Below are 20,951 nucleotides of genomic sequence, written 5' to 3'. Positions count from 1 at the left end.
GTAACTGTCGCGTCATCGTCCGCTGTTGTTTGTCTTCGGTAGCTCGTAATGCCTCTTTTTACGGGGTGAAGCGGTGGTGCAGCGAGTGAGCGCGCTCCTCTGTGCGCGGAGTCAGTGGCGAAGAGGGATATCCGAACATGTGCTCCTGGTCACGTAACCACTTCACCAGCCCGCACTCACTAGCACGGTTACATATGGTGAGACAACCCCCATGACCAACATGGCACGGGGTAGCCTCCTTCAACCAGCGGTGGATTGATGTGCCTTTCGCAACAGGAATAGGCACATCACAGTCAGCAAGTCACGCTTTTTGTGTTCAATTGAGTTCAGGTGGTTTCTTGCTCAAATCAGTACTGAGGTCGTGTTCATCCGCTGGTTACAGTCCTGAGCGAGTAGTGGACATTTCACATTTCTATGCCAATGGCGAGTCTCTTCGTAGGGCAAACACTGCTGATCTTCCCCAAAAAGTGGTACCAATTTGTGGGGAAGATCACCTGTCGGGACGACGCGGGGTTCCTTAGTAGCCCAGAGGACTCAGGCGCACGCGTGCAGTGTCGTTGTACGTGGACACAGAGAGAGAGAGAGAGCGAGCGAGAGATTTAAAACACACGCACGCGCAGCGTCGAGATTTCTCTTTCATTCCGCGGCCTCGGCGGCGTGGCTTCTGCGGGGCTTGCCGCTCCTCCTGCTCGGCGGTGGAGCTTGGAGGCTAAACGCTGGGGTCGGCTCTCCGGCCGCCACCCGCGGGCGCTGCGGTCGTAACGGCCTCAACGAGTCTGCCCCCCACCCTCCTCCTCCTCCCTCCACAGTGCTCAAATGTTTACCTTTGCCGCAACCAGCTGGTCAAACACGCTCTCACGGCAGATTCCATCGCCGGCTTATTTCACTCTATGCCTGCGCAATGTTTAATTTAACGACTTGCCCTTCCCTCGGAGTTTCAAGGCGGCGTTCTCCGGTCGTCTTTTGTTGACTTTCATTTTTAGAATGTATTGTTTGACTCACTTGTCACGCAAACGCCGTCCGATGCAAGTGGCAAAGGTTCGGTTGAACCCATCGCACACACGCCCGCGCGTAGTGTTTATGTTTTCAAATGAGATGTTGTGCATTGCGTGTGCGGTATGGTAAAAGGATCACAGCACAATTCAACATAGTCAACCATCATTAATGAGGTTTCTCAAATCCCACCATCTCTGTTCCCCCAGGGAGTACTGTACACGTGGGTTCACTTCAGTTTGTCGGTGGGCAGGCCTCGTGTGGTTGGGGCAGAGCGAGGGTCCGCCCACCTCTTCCAAACACGTGAGGCCAACGTGTCGGCAGAGTAGATCAAATGCCCTCTAGAGCTCGCTCGAGTGGAGGCCGTTCCACATGCATTGGGCAAGCAGTCGCAGGGCAGCACCTGCACCCTCTGTTGCTCTACGACGTAAAAACAAAATCCCCTTTCCGCTGATGGGCGACGAGGAGCGGGCGCCGCGCGTGTCTCGTCTCGCTCGACGCAGCACCTCCCGCGGAGCCAGGTGGGCACGGACGGGAAGTTGGTGTCGCATAAATCAGCCGCAAGTCAATCGCCCGTGAAAGAATCCGCGGACCCGCAGCACCACCACCCCCCCACCCCGCCCCCACCCCACACGGAACATCGCAAGCCGCACGGCTCACGCCGACGCGCGGCGCATCAACTCGCGTCGTCGTTTAACAGCCGCCCGATTTGCTCAACAATCCTCATAATTTGGCCGCAAATCAGTTGCTCCTCCCGAGGCCGTTTCTGGCCCGTAATAAGGGCTGCGAGAGTTGATCTTGCGTACGTGTGCGGGTTTGTGTTGTTGTTGTTGTAGCATTCCAGACTTCGTGTTCGGACAATAGCTATGTCGGTTACGCTGACGTGTTGGGGCGATCTTTGATTACCTCCGTAAGCCACACTCGTTCTTGGGATTTCGAAGAAGAAAATCGTCGCATCTCGCAAATCCGCGGGTGTCCTGCAAGAATGCATTTTTGTTTCAAATAAGATGTGACATCCGGAGATTTACACGTTCGAACCGATCCCATTTTTTTTTAAATGCGCGAGGAGCCCCCGTGTCGCACGCCTCGTCTCCCGTGTGGCGAGGCGCCGTGATCTGCAATGGGATGCGCAAATTATCCGCGGCAGGTGTGTCCGGCAGAGGAAATTGGAGTGTGATTGCACGCGATGGCGGTGGGATCGACGGGCGATCTGAATACAATGATTCCCCAATTACCTCCTTGGGTGCATCTGCCGTGGATAATGCTCGTAGCTTGTGCCGGCTCACGGCGTGGTACCCCGCGAGAGGAGGGCAGAGCCGCGCAGACAAGCGTAGTACGCACGGATACCGTCTGCTGTGTAACCGCTGCCAGTCATCGTTAGCCAACAAAATGTAGAGCGAGAGAGTTGCTCGAGATGTCAGCCACCTTGACTGGGAATCGAACTCCGTCTCTCGGAATTTCTCAAGCGATTTTACTAAAATCTTCGCGAAAGTTTCTGCGATTGTAATCGCAGAAATGATCAGACCGCGTCACTTAACACGATCACTCGGTTATCTCCTCAAATGCGTTTGGCAACAGTTAAAAAGAAAAAGTAAAAAGGCATTTCCTGCTCTGTAAGAATTGAGGCACTGCTCTCCTATTTACAGCCCTGAGCCAGTGGTGGAAATTCCACATCCCTATGGCACAAGTGAATTTCTCCATTGAACAACCGCTATAGTGACTTCTTTATAAAGTGGTACTCATGTTATCTACCCATAGGGAGGTATGCTGATGGACTGAGTTAACTCCCTAAGAGGATTTACGAGCCGCTCACTCTACCACTCAGCCGCCTTATGTGGCTAATGTAACCGCTACCAACTGTATAATCACGGCCCAGGAAGCTCGCTTGTAAACCGCGAGTCTTTCTAACCTTGTCATCGCCGACTGGCTGGAGCACGTGTTTGTTGGTAGCGTGTTCACTGCAGCAAGACGGGTCGAGCCAAAAGTATGATCTTCTCACCTTAGCAACAACCAACGTTTGCTAAACAAAGCGGCGGTGTCAAAATCCAAACATAGCACGAAAAAAACATTTATTAAAAAAAAAGCTGGCTGCCATTTGAGTCCCGAAAAAAATGAATAAATAAATAAAAACTCTTTAGAAAATAACTATTTTCTTAACACTTTAAAAATATGTACGCATATGTTTACGTAGTGATTGTACTATTAATACGCTTTACAGTTACAGGCTGTGGCCTGTGTTTGTATTAAATCAAAGTTACATCAATAACACGTGGGCATTCGAACGATGACGGCATAACGTTCCAAATGTCAGGAGTCTGAAACCTGGCCCCATGGCTTGCTTTGCACCATCACTTTACGTGTTTGTATTTATGTGTGTGTTGTGTTTTTTTTGTCTTCTTTGTGTGTGTTTGTCTCTCGAATCTTCCTGACCCTGCTTCCATCCACTCGCTCCTCATGGTAACGAGCCCACCCTTTGTATAATGTCATGGTGAATTATAGCGCCTCAAGTGGATGAAGGGGTCACCGAAATTCGCGATACGAAAATGAAATACGTAGCACACGATACCTTGCACACATCGTTCATTGCGAGACGAAAATCAACCGACGAATCGGTGGATTGTCACATCCCCACGAACTGCAATGCTGAGTGATGCTTTTCAGTTACACATCCTGCAATTACCATGAAATCATAAAACCACATCTGCTGATAGTATCGTGCACAGCCTCAGTTGAACTCAAGAAACTCACTGGCACAGCTTCGTACAAAAGAGTTATCCCTGTCATTAGCGCGAGTCCAAATATTTCAAATGTAATTCAAGTGTGTCTCCTTATTTATTTCATATATTTTTTTTGGCGACTGAAAAAAACACTTTCGAGCGTGCCCAAAAAAAAATATATTTCCGTGGATGTTTGTCATCCCGGTTGCAAGCGACCAAGTCCCCAAGTTGAAATGACTACAATTCCATTCAAAGGGGGACACCCCCCCCCCAAATCAGCCGATCCAATCGGCGCTTGAGGCCTTCGAACGCCACCCCTATCCGTGCGTCGCCGCGTTCCTTTCCAGCAGGGTGGCTACGCCCGGTGTGATATCGTGCGATGGAGGGGAAACACAATGAAACGTGTCTTTAAAGAAAACGGTGACGGCGGGTGGTGGGTGGTGGGGTGGGAGGCCTCGAAAATAGAAGCCGCCGCTGCCGCTGCTGCTGCCACCGCTGGGGTAACCCCTCGTCCCTCGCCTCCGCACCTCTCTTCCCTCCCTCTGCCCCGACACCTCCGTCCCCTCCTCCACCTGGCCCGGTCACGCAGCGCGAGCGGCACAGCTGATGCCCGGCTCGTGGGGGATTGAAACTCGTGGGTCGTTACTTGAGCCGGGCCCTGTAATTGTCGCTCGTTAGCGGCGTGAACTTAAAGAGCCCCGTGGGGATTGCCGCCGTCAGTGGGAATAGCTGCGAACGCGACTCGTCACGTTTGATGGCCCCAAGAGCAGTGAGTGTGAGACTGTCTTGTACGGCAGTCCCCTGGCTATGGTTAAGAATATCGATCTAGGGTCGCTCAAAAAATATATAAATAGGGCAGTCTAGATTTATGAAAGTATTACGATTGCAAAGTTTAGGCTTGTCCTAATTTGTTTTTTTTTGCAAAGTTGCTGAGCACAGGCCTAAAGGCCAAAAACATTAAGCGGTCAGCAACAAACAGCACGATAGAAGTTGTAACAGATAACAGTTGTAGCAGATAAAAAGTGTTAACATTGCTGGATTTGAGCCAGGTTATGATTGTAAGAGCTTGGGTGAAGAAACGATGGAAATTAATTCCAGCGTGGAGCAATGAGAGGGAAGAAGCAGAATGAGAAGTGAGGTGACCTGCAGTGTAGTGAGTGGGTATGATAGTGGATTAGCACGGTTCGTTACGTACGGTGCGAAAGAAGTTCAACATACATACACACATCTACCAGTGAAGTTATTTGGCATGCACGATTAACGTTCATACAGTTTTGCCCCGACCTGACTTCATATGCAAACTCATTGCAATATGGCTTCTAATGAGCTCGAATAAAATGTGTATTTTATATATGCCAATTTATTTTAAAAAAACACACACACAAATAAGAAGGAATAATAATATAGCAGCACACACTGTGCTTTACTCGTAAGCAATTAGTACAGATCTCACCCGCATGGAAAACGGATTGACATGTTTAAACAAAATAAAACCAAAATGGTTTTCAGTGGCTTGTCACTATCCCACACACAAGGCAATTGACGCGAGCGCGCGTGTTTTGCTGAGCGCGCTTGAAGTGAGCTCTGTCATCGCTCGGCTAATTCGCCATGATTGTGGCCATCGGCCAGAACCGGTCCCTCTTGGCCAAACCGCGCTTTGATTTCCCCTCCGCGGCCCGACCCCCGACCGCGCGCCCCGAGCGCGGCGCAGGCTCCTATTCCTCGTTATTATTTGTCTCGCAAAGCGGTTTGGCCTAGCACCATGAGCGGGGGGAGGCTGCCTGCAATATGTTTACCATGAATTCGTGACGTCGCCGTGATGTTTGTTTCACACAATCAGGCAAACAAGTTCCTTGAGGCAGGCGTTTCGTGTTGGCCGTAGCGGAACCTGAAAGCCGTCGTTGAGCAATATCCGGATGAAGGGGCTTGAGTGCTTAGCATGGGGACCTTCCACGGACCTTTCCTGGCCACTTGTCAATTGTGTTCATGGTACCAAAAACACCAGCGGAAGCCCTTGGAGGCCACACGAAGCTCACAGTCACTACGGTACGACGTGGGTTCACAGCCACGTCTCGAATAACTTACAACTCGGTGAGCTTGGGCAGGGCAGGTTGCTAGGAGGCATGGGCGCCGATGGTCGAGTCTAATGGTGGAGTGGCAGTCAAAGGATGGGATGACGCCCGAGAGGTTGACCGCCGCAGAGATGGAGCAATGAAATGAGTTCCTGTGCGGAAGCCAGATGAATTATTGTATTGCAAGACAACGAGAGACGGTGGACGGCTTGTGGACGCCTTCATCCAGCAGCGGACAGATCAAGGCTGACGACAATAACGTATAAAGCAAGTGCATTTCAAAATGTTTAACGGAACATTTGGCTGGCAGTGGCCACTGCCTGGTCAAAGAAACCTAAATCGATGGACTTGACCGATTAATGCGATCAATATACACTTACTGATCGTGTCCTCAGACTGGGATATTCGCCCGAAGTCGACCGTAGCTCTCTCTCTGCTTGTGCCATGCCTTCGACACAGACTCCTCTCCCGGGCACCATTTCAAAAGGGCCGTTTTTAATCGGCCCCACATATGTCAACACACATTAGCTGGTTTGTGTTTATTCCCTGTGGAATTCCAGTTATAAATAGCAAGTCTACCGCAAATACATTATTTATAGTCACAATCATAACAAAAAGTAAACAGCGCAAGCATTTGGCCACCGTTTGAGATGTATGTTGCAGATAAAATGCATAATCGTCCAATTTCATTTCAATTGCTCCGATAGCCTCTGCAATGGCCGGCGTTGCAGGGAATTTGCATCATCATGATCAGCCATGATCAATCCACTGCTGGATGAATGCCATTAACCTGCGTGTGTTCTCTAATCCATGTGTTTCTCTTCTTGTGTTTCAATTTAATTCCACTCCTGCATCTCTCCATGCTTCATTGCTCACATTTTAGCTTGTGTTCTATATTGTTTTGTTCACGACCACATATCTGAACCAGGAATCATAGCAGGTAATACAGTACACACATTTGCATTTGCTAAGGCATTGTGTCGGAAATTATGCCTTGATCCCATTCTCTACCACATCCGTAAAAAAAAAAACCTTCCCAACAAACAGACGAAAGTCTGTAGAGAACAGCTGTCACGGTTCACCCCACTTGGGATCCAATTAGCTTCCTCGATTCCACTGAATACGCGTGCTCTATTGTTTTGTGTATAAAGTGCCACTTGCAGTGTGCGTCGTAAATGTTTTGAATTGTCTGATCTGTCTTGTTTCGTTCACCAGCCTCACGGTGCAATATAATACATTTGAATATCATTTGCATGAACAATACATTCTTGATGGCAATAAAAAAAACGGCGTTAAGATGTTCCTAACACCGAAGATGTTCCTAACACCAAACAGATTCCTATTTACAAGGCATCAAGTCTACACTTACCACACATATTTGTCGCTAAAAACATTCAAACAAACGTGCTCTGATAATATATGCATTGTCTTTGAAAGCGATTGGCCTACAACAGAGACAGCCTACTCCGTGGTCTTGTCTCACCAGTGTCAGAGCAGAGAACGACAAAAGCCAATGCAAATATCAACGTGTGAATAGCTCGGGTTGAGCAGTTATGTCCATCGGACCTTTTTGCCACTGATACTGGCAAAACGGTGCAATACTGTTGACTCTTTGATGCGCAATGTAGTGCGAGCCTCACAAGGTTGGAGTCCGTGCTCTGACAGGCCCCAGTGTGTGCTGGGCGTGGCGAGTGTGCGCCTGGTGAGGCAGAGAGCCTTGAGCCAGGGTCACACGTGACATTTAAAATAAAATTCACCCCCCTTCCCCCCCCGAATGCATTCCAGTGGTGGTCTTTGCATCATCCCATGGGATGGAGAATCCATTCGGAAATCCCACAAAATGGCCGTGGAAGGGGTTTCTGGCAGGGATTCTGCTGATGCTTTTGTGTCCATCACAATGGAGGGGGGGGGGGGGGCGCACACTCCCACACACTCTGCTCTGAGGCCGTTAGTTGAATGTCAGCCACACCCATATTTTTTATTCTCAGTACTGGAATTTAGTCAAATTAAGTAAAAAAATACGATTAACAAAATATATTATAATAAAATATGTCTCTTTCACGTGTCCGTAACGTAAAAGGTATCATTATTTCCTACACAAGCCATCAGCCACACGGCCTTCGAGGAGTACACTACTGCAGCAGAATTGATTGAAGATAATTAAACTCCTGACTGGTTTCGACACACAGTTTCTTATCAGCAGGTTTTCTTGAATCAACCAACTGCCGATCTTATAGGCAAGGACATTCCCTTTATGATAAATATATCACAGGCAACGTTTCAGACAAGGGCCCTTATTCACAGCAAATAGACCAAGAATATTTAATTATATTTAACGAACGCAAACAGAGCGTAAGTGATATATATACGGAGCACAAGCCACTGTGTTCCTAAATGATTAACTAATCTGTATGCTTAATTAGGGCTGCATGCTTAATTAGGGCTGCCTGCATAATAAATGTCATTCCATTGCCATGCTGGTTCTTCCTTGAACTCGTTGCTTTTAACATAATACGGCAACTATGACGTTTAATTAGGGCTGACGTTATTGAGTTACGGCAGTGCATGCCACAGGCTAATTGTGCATATATATGAACAGAGTATTCAGTAATTATTCCATGATAATTGACTCGGCGAGTAGTGATATTAATGGTATATGTGTGTGAGAGGTGGTATGTTTGAAATGGTAAACTTACGAACCCTTTCGATACAAATAGGGAATTTAAGAATGCGGTATAATATGTGAACTGAGCAGATAAAAACCACTCGGCGTGTTTGTCCACACCCACTCACACTCGTGCCCGTGTGTGGATCATGAAATGGCAAGGCCATTTTGATGCCCAGCCCCAAATAACATGTGTTAGCTTTTTGACCATACTTCACCATGCTCGTGTGTATGTGGGCCGGTGAAGAGGGGAGCCAATGTAGATATCAAGGATATCCCCCCCCCCCCCCCGTCCCCTCTTATGTTAGCTATGGACAGGAATCAAACTCAAGGGACAGCTTTCAATTACTATACTCTGTGGTTCTTTCAGCAAAGTCACGTAGATATAAAATGTATAGATCACGACGTTTCGATCGCAACACAAGCAACCGTCATCAGGTGAAACAAACACAGCAGGAGAACTGCTGACGTAGCAGTTCTGAAACAAACACAGCAGTTCTGAAACAAACACAGCAGTTCTGGAACAAACACAGCAGCTCCGAAACAGACACAGCAGCTCCGAAACAGACACAGCAGTTCTGAAACAAACACAGCAGCTCTGAAACAAACACACAGCAGTTCTGAAACAAACACACAGCAGTTCTGAAACAAACACAGCAGTTCTAGAACAAACACAGCAATTCAGAAACAAACACAGCAATTCTGAAACAAACACAGCAGTTCTGAAACAGACACAGCAGTTCTGAAACAAACACAGCAGTTCTGAAACAAACACAGCAGTTCTGAAACAAACACAGCACTTATGAAACAAACACACAGCAGCTCTGAAACAAACACAGCAGTTCTGGAACAAACAGAGCAGCTCTGAAACAAACACAGCAGTTCTGGAACAGACACAGCAGCTCTGAAACAAACACAGCAGTTCTGGAACAAACACAGCAGTTCTGAAACAAACACAGCAGCTCTGAAACAAACACAGCAGTTCTGAAACAAACACAGCAGTTCTGAAACAGACACAGCAGTTCTGGAACAAACACAGCAGTTCTGAAACAAACACAGCAGTTCTGAAACAAACACAGCAGTTCTGAAACAGACACAGCAGTTCTGAAACAAACACAGCAGTTCTGAAACAAACACAGCAGTTCTGGAACAAACACAGCAGTTCTGAAACAGACACAGCAGTTCTGAAACAGACACAGCAGTTCTGGAACAAACACAGCAGTTCTGAAACAAACACAGCAGTTCTGAAACAGACACAGCAGTTCTGAAACAAACACAGCAGTTCTGAAACAAACATAGCAGTTCTGAAACAAACACAGCAGTTCTGGAACAAACACAGCAGTTCTGAAACACACACAGCAGTTCTGAAACAGACACAGCAGCTCTGAAACAAACACAGCAGTTCTGAAACAAACATAGCAGTTCTGAAACAAACACAGCAGTTCTGGAACAAACACAGCAGTTCTGAAACAACCACACAGCAGCTCTGAAACAAACAGAGCAGTTCTGAAACAAACACAGCAGTTCTGAAACAAACACAGCAGTTCTGAAACAAACACAGCAGTTCTGAAACAAACACAGCAGTTCTGAAACAAACAGCAGTTCTGAAACAAACATAGCAGTTCTGAAACAAACACAGAAGTTCTGGAACAAACACAGCAGATCTGAAACAAACACAGCAGTTCTGAAACAAACACAGCAGTTCTGGAACAAACACAGCAGTTCTGAAACAAACACACAGCAGTTCTGAAACAAACACATCAGTTCTGAAACAAACACGTAGATGTTCTGAAACAAACACAGCAGTTCTGGAACAAGCAGCAGCTCTGAAACAAACACACAGCAGTTCTGAAACAAACACACAGCAGCTCTGAAACAAACACACAGCAGCTCTGACACAAACACAGCAGTTCTGAAACAAACACAGCAGTTCTGGAACAAACACACAGCAGCTCTGAAACAAACACAGCAGTTCTGAAACAAACATAGCAGTTCTGAAACAGACACAGCAGTTCTGAAACAAACACAGCAGCTCTGAAACAGACACAGCAGCTCTGAAACAAATACAGCAGTTCTGGAACAAACACAGCAGTTCTGGAACAAACACAGCAGTTCTGAAACAGACACAGCAGTTCTGAAACAAACACAGCAGTTCTGAAACAGACACAGCAGTTCTGAAACAAACACACAGCAGTTCTGAAACAAACACAGCAGTTCTGAAACAAACACAGCAGCTCTGGAACAAACACAGCAGTTCTGGAACAAACACAGCAGTTCTGAAACAAACACAGCAGTTCTGGAACAAACAGCAGTTCTGAAACAGACACAGCAGTTCTGAAACAAACACAGCAGCTCTCAAACAAACACAGCAGTTCTGAAACAGACACAGCAGTTCTGAAACAAACACACAGCAGTTCTGAAACAAACACAGCAGTTCTGGAACAAACACAGCAGTTCTGGAACAAACACAGCAGTTCTGAAACAGACACAGCAGTTCTGAAACAAACACAGCAGCTCTGGAACAAACACAGCAGTTCTGAAATAAACACAGCAGCTCTGAAACAAACACAGCAGTTCTGAAACAAACACAGCAGCTCTGAAACAAACACAGCAGTTCTGAAACAAACACAGCAGTTCTGAAACAAACACAGCAGTTCTGAAACAAACATAGCAGTTCTGAAAAAAACACAGCAGTTCTGAAACAGACACAGCAGCTCTGAAACAAACACAGCAGTTCTGAAACAAACACAGCAGTTCTGAAACAAACACAGCAGCTCTGAAACAAACACAGCAGTTCTGGAACAAACACAGCAGGAGAACTGCTGACGTAGCACCTGATGACGATTGCTTGTGTTGCGATCGAAACGTCGTGATCTATTAATTTTCTATCTACGTGACTTTACCGAAATAATCAAAGAGTATAGATTCCTGCAGTCACGAAAGCTTCAAATATTTTAATCACTGTTGAGTCTTTTTGTCAATCAACTGTTGGATAAAAGGCCTGCCCAGGCTGCGTCGAACAGTGAGAGATGGTTGTGACCATACTTGACCACACTGATCAGTGCAGTTTGGTGCAGTGGGGGGTTCACCAGCGGTGCTCGCCGTGGCCGGGAGTCGAAGGCGGGTTTCTGGGCTTATCGTGCAGTGGCAGATCTTCTCGATGGAGTTTGTCAGTCAACAAGCGGTCGTGGTCTTTCAATCATTACTTACAAAGTACGGTGGGAACTAATATACATGCAGTGTATGCACATTAAATAAATGGTCGTGTCGTTAAATATGAATACGTATTACGAGTGGTTGAAATGTAACTTTTCACAACACAATACAAAACGTGTTGTGTTGTGAGAAGTGCCGGCATAGAGTGCCAGCGTTTACCAACTCTGTTCCCATTTCAGTGCATCACCCTGAGAGTGAGTCGGCCGTGCGCAACTAAACACAGCAGCGCAGCGTTGTTTAAGGTCGGGCCCGGCACGGTTATTCCATTGGCTGTGAAATATCTTGGCAGAGTTGAGAGCCTTGTGAGATCAAAGAAAAGCAGTGTCCTTGCTGCAGGCGTAGAGAAGTAAGAAATAGCAAATTGCATTCATTTATTCATGGCCATCTTACAAAATAAATAGAGCTGCTTTGAAGTCGTGTTTGTATATGCAGCGTAGGTGCTATCAATAATTTAAAAACACATCCACAGTGAGTAGGACTACGGTGATTGGTTTCAACGTTTGCCACGCCTGACAGGTTCTACATTTTACATAGAAGCTGCAGCTCACTTCAAAATGATATAAACATAGTGTTGACTAGAGCTACAAACATAATTTTTGTCATACATCTATGCACACTTTGTCTTTGGTTCCGTTCTCTTTGTCAACAAAACATTGATAAGGTTTACTTTTCAGTTCTGGATCCTCTTTGTCTCCATATCACCACAGGCGTTGCATATAAACTGAGCATTTGACAAATAATTTCCAAGTCATTTCGGCACTTATAATTTGCACGATTTTTCATGATTTACGTTCTGGGTTTGTAAATCGTGACCTCAGCTGCGGTCGTGTTATTTCTCAAGCCGGTTTTGTTCGTTTCATTATTTCAGGATTTGTGGCCCTTAACGAAGCTAAAATGGCTGGTCGGTAAAGAACGCTTTCGAATCACCTGTGTGGATGCTGATTATGTCAGAAAAATAGATGATCCACGTCCACAATTTGTGTTTTCATCATTTTGTGAAATTATTGGAAAATTATCGTGAAAATTAATTCCACTTGATTCTTACCCTCAATTAAAAATGTCTCTAGGTTGTTCCAGGAGATTTTAATCGAATATTTTATTCTTGTTCCGACGTGCCAGAATGTTGACAAAAGCTTGAGAACCTATTTTTTTCATTATGAATCTGCTCGGTCAATGATGAAACTGGAATTTAAATGAACCTACTGCTGTCGCTAGCCGTTGAGACGCGCAGTCGGCCAGCCCGATTAACATGGTTAATTACATACGGTGCTAAATACTTTAAATATCGGTACATCCGGCACAAACATACTATAATCGTACAGGCCACCGCCTCGCGAGATGGAATCTCAAGTGGTGCTGCACAGCGAACGACATCTGTGGATCTTTAAGCTCTTGGCTTGTCGAGTAAAATATTTCGTCTGCTTAACTCCGTGGAGATGGACATCTCGTTTGTGAAGGAGAGATACAATGCGGCGTATTGTCTGCTTATTTTTGTTCGTTATGTTCTCAACAAATGCGCGTATAATAATTTCGTCTCATAAACACTCGAGGTAAAACCCCGGAGATTGCTTTACAAACTAAAAAAAATAAAACATAATAACGCCACAGAGCATTCGCGAAGCGCGAATGGGTCTGGATTATGAATTGTTTGACAATTTAAACTTTGCGTTAAACAATAAAGGAACTAATCTTAAAACACACACAAAACTGTAAAATGGCACAGCAGTCGGAAGCGTAAGGACACAGATGGTGAAAATTTCCGAAGGAAAATTCGTTTTGTGGACACGTGACGGTGTCTGAAGGCCCCGGGGTAACGAAGCTCCCAGACATCAGAAAACGCAAGCTCAGCCGTCGCGTGATTTACATTAATCAATCGTAAGGGTAATTAACGGGATGACTAAAGCCCGAGGTCTGCTTCGTATCTTCAGAATGAGCCCCAATTTAAAATGAACATTGCGTATTAAGGGCCTCGGGGAGGCTTAACGAGCTCCTTGAAAGTCCTCGCACACGCGCTGCGAAGCAACGCTCGCCACAAAGGCAGCGGATTGCCGGCGATGTTGAACGTCGTTTATAACAACAACAAAAACAACAACAACGGTAAAAGTGGTCAGAAGCAACAACATTAAAATATCTTTGGGACCGTGCATCACGTGTTTAACTAAGAGTATGTTACTAAAAGTCATAATATTGTACAAAAAACCCCAGTTTTATATGTATATGGGCACTCTCACATCCTTTTGTATTATACAGAAGCAGTATATATAATGATGATGGAAGTAATTTACAGCCCTTTGTCAATGCATGCAAGATGAAAGATTCCTCCCCATGCCATGTCGGTCATAGCAGCTGTTTGACCATACTTCCCCTCGCTGGTCAGTACGGGTTGTGGAATGATGGGGGTGTCCGGGACCGGTGAAGATTTTACTTGCGTCAAAAAAAAAATCAGCTCGCCGTCAGTGTCACATCAACAAATGCACGTCTGTGTGCTTAATGAGTTACAGATCCTAGGCCTAGAGATTCCAGACATCGTGCACACGAGTCGATGCAAGACCTTCCGTCGTGGTCGCGCCGCTCGGCTCCTCCCCTGGCCTCGTTGCCGTGGCGTCGACCTCCTCGTCCTCCCCATCCGCTCCTCCCTTCCCCTGCTCGTTGGGAATCATCACAGCCCTTCCCACTTGGCCTCGACCCTGTCGAGAGCCACGCACAACACGTTTAGGAGTCGGAGAAACGGAATGGTCCCTGCCTTTTTGTCATCTACCGGTTGTAGATTGTCTCACCTCACAATAGTTGCGCTTGTCCACGGTCCACGTTGCAAAAATAATACCATAATTTATCAACATTTTTTTTGGTGATGCCACATTGGCAGTGGTGCACAAGTAACAAAACCCCCCCCCCACCACATTCGTCAAATAACACCGCAGCCTTGAGAGGAAACCACTTTATAAAAAAATAGTTGATAATATTATGGTGAAGGGTCATTACCCAAAACGTCGCCTGCTATTTGTTGTGTACCTTTTTAAGGCCGTTATTGGGGAATGTTTTGCGTTTCTATAATTACCCATTCCACACTGCAGCCGTCTGTGCCCAGGCCACGTTTGTGACCCAGCGGCCGAAGCGCGTCTCACGCCGTGGGAGCCCCAGCGAGTGCCGCTTTTACACCTGTGAAAAAAAGAGTTTTACAACTCATCGGAATCCTCCGGTATAAATAAATATTCTGATTCTGATACCCACGATGTTCGTGCTTGCCCATCGCGCAGCAGCGGCAACAGTGCTGATCATGTCTCCCCCCACCCCTCCACCCCCATCGTGTCACCGCAGCGTGCAACTGCAATCTGCACGCACGCAAGTGCCGCTTCAACATGGAGCTGTACAAGCTGTCGGGCCGCAAGAGCGGCGGCATCTGCCTCAACTGCCGGCACAACACGGCCGGGCGGCACTGCCACTACTGCAAGGAGGGCTTCTACCGCGACCTCGGCAAGCACATCAGCGACCGCAAGGCCTGCAAGCGTGAGTTTAAACGGTGTCGGATTAAGCTAGCGCGGGGCCTTTGGCGTATGTTATGAAGGGGCCCTAAATAAAAAAAATACACTTAAATATTAAAATACATACATTTTTAACTCGCACAGTAAAGTAATTGTATTTTTTCATTCGCTATACAGCCATATAATACGACAAATCGCTAACCTTAAACACCCAGTCGTTCATAAAAGTTGAAGGCAGTATAGTACTATAGTAATAGAGCAAGAGCAAAATCACTGAACCGGAATTTGATAGCTTGAAAGCATTTAGCGCGGGGCCCTTGATAGTGCGGGGTCCGTAGCTACTACACAAGTAGCTACTACACATGGAGCTACTACATATGTAGCTACTACACATGGAGCTACTACATATGTAGCGCCGCACCCAGCGCCGAATCCCTCCATCGTCGCCTGCAGTTGATGCTCGTGATTATCGCCTCCTGGTTAATGGCGAGTTACTTTGGTGTCCTGTGGAGTGGTTGCGTCGCACGTGGACCTATGTCTAAGAGAGAGTCCCTGCGGAGGCCAGAATGCCTTTACTCACCCAACGCGGACGAAAGGTAACAAGTCAAGAGGTGCAATGTAGATTCTCGTGAGTCAAGAGGTACAATGTAGATTCTAGTGAGTCAAGAGGTACAATGTAGATTCTAGTGAGTCAAGAGGTACAATGTAGATTCTAGTGAGTCAAGAGGTACAATGTAGATTCTAGTGAGTCAAGAGGTACAATGTAGATTCTAACGAGTCAAGAGGTACAATGTAGATTCTAGTGAGTCAAGAGGTACAATGTAGATTCTCGTGAGTCAAGAGGTACAATGTAGATTCTAGTGAGTCAAGAGGTACAATGTAGATTCTAGTGAGTCAAAAGGTACAATGTAGATTCTAGTGAGTCAAGAGGTACAATGTAGATTCTAGTGAGTCAAGAGGTACAATGTAGATTCTAGTGAGTCAAGAGGTACAATGTAGATTCTAGTGAGTCAAGAGGTACAATGTAGATTCTAGTGAATCAAGAGGTACAATGTAGATTCTAACGAGTGAAGAGGTGCAATGTAGATTCTAGTGAGTCAAGAGGTACAATGTAGATTCTAGTGAGTCGAGGTACAATGTAGATTCTAGTGAGTCAAGAGGTACAATGTAGATTCTAGTGAGTCAAGAGGTACAATGTAGATTCTACCGAGTCAAGAGGTACAATGTAGATTCTAACGAGTCAAGAGGTACAATGTAGATTCTAGTGAGTCAAGAGGTACAATGTAGATTCTAGTGAGTCAAGAGGTACAATGTAGATTCTAGTGAGTCAAGAGATACAATGTAGATTCTAGTGAGTCAAGAGGTACAATGTAGATTCTAGTGAGTCAAGAGGTACAATGTAGATTCTAGTGAGTCAAGAGATACAATGTAGATTCTAGAGAGTCAAGAGGTACAATGTAGATTCTAGTGAGTCAAGAGGTACAATGTAGATTCTAGTGAGTCAAGAGGTACAATGTAGATTCTAGTGAGTCAAGAGGTACAATGTAGATTCTAGTGAGTCAAGAGGTACAATGTAGATTCTAACGAGTCAAGAGGTACAATTTATATTCTAGTGAGTCAAGAGGTACAATGTAGATTCTAGTGAGTCAAGAGGTACAACGTAGATTCTAGTGAGTCAAGAGGTACAACGTAGATTCTAGTGTGTCAAGAGGTACAATGTAGATTCTAGTGAGTCAAGAGGTACAATGTAGATTCTAGTGAGTCAAGAGATACAATGTAGATTCTAGTGAGTCAAGAGGTACAATGTAGATTCTAGTGTGTCAAGAGGTACAATGTAGATTCTAGTGAGTCAAGAGGTACAATGTAGAGTAGATTCTAGTGAGTCAAGAGGTACAATGTAGATTCTAGTGAGTCAAGAGATACAATGTAGATTCTAGTGAGTCAAGAGATACAATGTAGATTCTAGTGAGTCAAGAGGTACAATGTAGATTCTAGTGAGTCAAGAGGTACAATGTAGATTATAACGAGCCAAGAGGTGCAATGTATATTTTTTTGTGACGCTCCTGGGCTCAAGTTATCGGCCCTGTCATGGTAGATCCAGGGCACTCGCATTGTCAGCTGCGATCATGGACATTTTTGTCAGCAAATTTTTGGTCTCCCGCCTGCCCCCCCATTGCTAACGAATACAAAGAGAACCGTGGTGTGTGTGTGTGTTTGTTTAGCTTGCGGATGGCTAGATTGGTGGAACGGCGTGAGCACACTCCGGCACGTTGTTGGGTTCTGCGGTGCGAGCGACGCGCCGGGCTTCCATCTGAAGTTGCGCCGAGAGGCTCGGTTGGCAGTGCGCGCCTCGTAGATTGCCAGGCGGTGGTCCCGGCGTGGTGGCTCGCACACAACGGCGGCTTCGCAGAGCGACGTGCACGCCGCTCGTAACGCCACTGATGGACGCCTAACATTGGAACCCATTACGATAACCACGCGTTTCGTATGCAGAACAACGCGATGTCGTCACTACGTCAGTCAGTCAAGATTGGTGAAGGGTGGCACGGGGGCTGGTTCAGAACTGCTTTTTGTCCTTCCCCGGCACATCCAATTTGCACGGTTGGCTATGTATGGTACGAAAGAAGTTCAACATACATACATATCATTCATCCTGGATGTCACCTGTAGCTGGGAATCAAACTCAGGTGTCGAAACTCAGAGCGCAGTGTGCTAACCACTGCGCCACTGCTCTTCCATAATTATGTTATTTTTTTGTAATTAATTTGTTCATTTGGAAATATAACGCTCCCCCTCCCCATCAGTCTTGTTACAACAACATTAGTTTAATGCACGATATAATTTATATCGCCATCACTCCTCTGCTGATGAGAGCAGCCTTCGCTCACCACTCGTGCCACGAGCACGACCACCTCAGAGCCCACTCCCACATCCCGCCTGGACGCGCTCTCACCTCAGATTCCTTCAAACTCCCTCCGGCAAGTCGCTGCCAAGACTGAAGCACTCCTCGTCGGAAAAGAGAGTCCACTCTGCGCAGAGACTCCGTGTTGAGCGTGCGTCTCCTAAGCTCAAAGGAGTAATAGCAACTTGCAATACAATGCCTCCTATTCAGCCGTCTGTGAGGCTGACTATAAATTAATGTGTTTCTTTTTTTAATTAATGAATGGGAGTTTTCACTCTTCAGCAAAGCGTCAGGATAACATGGGCCGCTCCCTTGCTCCCCATGTTTAGGTTATAACGTAGCTTGTGACAGCTCAAGCACAAACATCTACCACTCTATATATTTTTCTACATATCATTTACACTCGTGTAGTTTGTTTCGAATAGCTTTAATTTATTTTCCTCTCCATCTCATTTTTTTCCGTGGACGGCCTCCGTGCGTGCGCGTTGAGCCACGAGCTGTGGGGAGGAGATTGCCGGTTCACGTTTCAACACTCGTGGAGGTTCTGGCGATGGTCTAGTTGTGAAAGCCAATGTCACTTGAATGGGCCAACTTGACTTAATGTGTGGTTAACGTTTGCTGTGGCTTGCCAGGATTATTGTACCGCATGAAACGTATTGCTTATTGGTACCTAGTCCGACATAAATGGACATAAATCACAGCACAACGTCGCCATTGGCATTCCTACGGAGAATATGCCACAGCGTTGTTTTCCTGCTTACAGAAAATACAAGGAACACAATTATTACGTTACAGTACTTACATATGGAGAGACACATTTGGGAAGGAGGGGGTATTGTCAACTTGATTGATTTTATTAATTTAAATTGAGATTTCCTGCAACACGATACCATCGTTGGTTCCAAGACATAATGTGAATAATTAAATGTTGCTCAACTTGTATTCGGGGAAACATTAGCATTGGTACACATCTTCAGGGCAGCGCGACCAAATCCAAGACGGTGAGCCAAGCGACGTGCAGGGGACTAATTAGCGGCACTTGCAGCGTGGGGCACGGCCGAGCGCCAAGCGCATTGTGGTCACGGTGAGCTACTCGGAACCAAGGCCACCAAAGCCAATGGGAGGGAGCCGAGCGAGAGTCGCCGTGGCAGCCGAGCGAGAGTCGCCGTGGGAACTGAACGAGAGTCACCGTGGGAACGGAATGAGAGTCGCCGTGGCAGCCGAGCGAGAGTCACCGTGGGAACGGAATGAGAGTCGCCGTGGCAGCCGAACGAGAGACGCTGTAGGAGCCGAACGAGAGTCGTCGTGGCAGCCAAACGAGTCGCCATGGAAACTGAACGAGAGTTGCCGTGGGAACGGAACGAGCGTTGCCGTGGGAGCCCAACGAGAGTCGCCGTGGCAGCCAAACGAGTCGCCGTGGGAACTGAACGAGAGTTGCCGTGGGAGCCCAACGAGAGTCGCCGTGGCAGCCGAACGAGTCGCCGTGGGAACCGAACGAGAGTTGCCGAGGCAGCCAAACGAGTCGCCATGGGAACGGAACGAGAGTCGCCATGGCAGCCGAACGAGAGTCGCCGTGGAAGGCCAACGAGAGTTGCCGTAGCAGCCAAACGAGAGTCGCCGTGGGAACTGAACGAGAGTTGCTGTGGGAGCAAACAAGAGTCTGCGTGGAGGGGCAGCCACCGTGGCTGCCTCTGAAGCGGAGAACCATGTTCCGATCACAGACTAAACTTCATCGGCCACGTGGCACCAACGCTCGAGAGAGAGAGAGTGGCTCGCGATTGGAAGGTTCTGAGTTCAAATCCTGGTTGAGTGGTTTTACTCGGACCATAATCCCTCCCTCTAAGGTCGGTGAGATGAGTATCACTCGGTGGGGAAGAGCAGCAGTGGTGGTCCGATGGACCACCACTCTCCCCCACCATGGGTATGTGGAATTATTGTTACTGGTTCAAGGCTTTAAGCGAGAAATGAGCACCGCCTCGATGCCCGATGGAGATCACTTCGAGTCTCGTGCTCAAGAAACCGAATTTGGCTCTGCGTACATAGAGCGGGTGGAGGAGCTTCCACTCGCGCACATGGACGCCTGCGCGTACAGCGCAAGCCAACATCAACCGCACAATAACTCTTGTCACTTCTGTCTTAGGAAAAGAATGCAAGTTTTGGGTAAAACCATTATCAAAAGTACGGCGAATGATGCACATCAGAGTTAAAGAGCCGAACATACGCCTCCTTCTCATGTCTCTCCCTCCATATGAAGGCTCTTTATTGTTTAATTGTCTTAGGAATCTGTTACTTCCTGGGGTTTCAGAGGAAGATCGATGATAAATCCATGTCACTGGTGTCCAAACGAGGCTCACGTTTGACCTCTGCTCACTTTAAGAGGTGTCCGTGGGGGGTGATCGAGTGCCTGCTGCTAACAAATTCATCTCGATTAGCGGCGAGAGGGGGCGGCTCACCGTTGTGCGTGAGGGCGGAACGCTCTTCGGAAAACAAAGGAGTGGCAAGAGAAAAGCTTTTGTCCGCGCTCGATTTGTGTGGCCAACAATGGCAACGCTTGGGCCATTCAGATGGAAAGCAATATAAACAGGCCCATTTGAAGGATTACGGCCTAAATTAAAAGTGAACGTTTTTTTTTTACAATTTCCAAGAGCAGCAATCCCACGCGTGCAATGTTGAGGGGGGAAGGAGGGGGGGGGGTGTACGGAAAGGATAAAAAAATGAGTCGACGCACGGCAAAGTGATGTTTGGCCTCGAGTGAACGGAAACGGTTTTTTTTCATTGTTTCTCGTTTTGAGAACGCATTGGATTTTTTGAAAGAGCAGGAAATAAATGACTTCTTTGGGGGATTTACCTCCCCTGCGTCACAGTCGTGACTGTCCCTGTTATAACGAGGCACTTATTCTGTAT

At 46.8% G+C, this 20,951-nt stretch overlaps 1 protein-coding gene and 1 long non-coding RNA gene across 8 annotated transcripts in view; one reads left to right on the top strand and one right to left on the bottom strand.

Moving 5' to 3' along the window:
* The window catches only part of LOC116957907 (netrin-1-like), a 111,563-nt gene that overhangs the window by 48,555 nt on the left and 42,057 nt on the right, over positions 1 to 20,951 (top strand). For all 7 annotated transcript variants that reach the window (XM_032980393.2, XM_032980415.2, XM_032980400.2 and 4 more), the window contains one exon: positions 14,982 to 15,170. In XM_032980393.2, the coding sequence (XP_032836284.2) occupies positions 14,982 to 15,170 (189 nt within the window). The remainder of the gene's footprint in view (positions 1 to 14,981; positions 15,171 to 20,951) is intronic.
* Positions 13,032 to 18,187, bottom strand: LOC116957960 (uncharacterized). Its single transcript, XR_004405270.2, has 3 exons — positions 18,099 to 18,187; positions 14,722 to 14,822; positions 13,032 to 14,350 (listed from the first exon to the last, which is right to left on the bottom strand). It is a non-coding gene; the product is annotated as an uncharacterized LOC116957960 (long non-coding RNA).

The sequence above is a fragment of the Petromyzon marinus genome, chromosome 3, assembly GCF_048934315.1.
Source record: "Petromyzon marinus isolate PM22_M1 ecotype Great Lakes invasive population chromosome 3, UKy_Petmar_22M1.pri1.0, whole genome shotgun sequence".
NCBI classification, from domain to species: domain Eukaryota; kingdom Metazoa; phylum Chordata; class Hyperoartia; order Petromyzontiformes; family Petromyzontidae; genus Petromyzon; species Petromyzon marinus.
Note: the sequence above shows the minus strand (reverse complement) of the source record. Positions and strands in the feature narration are given on the sequence as shown.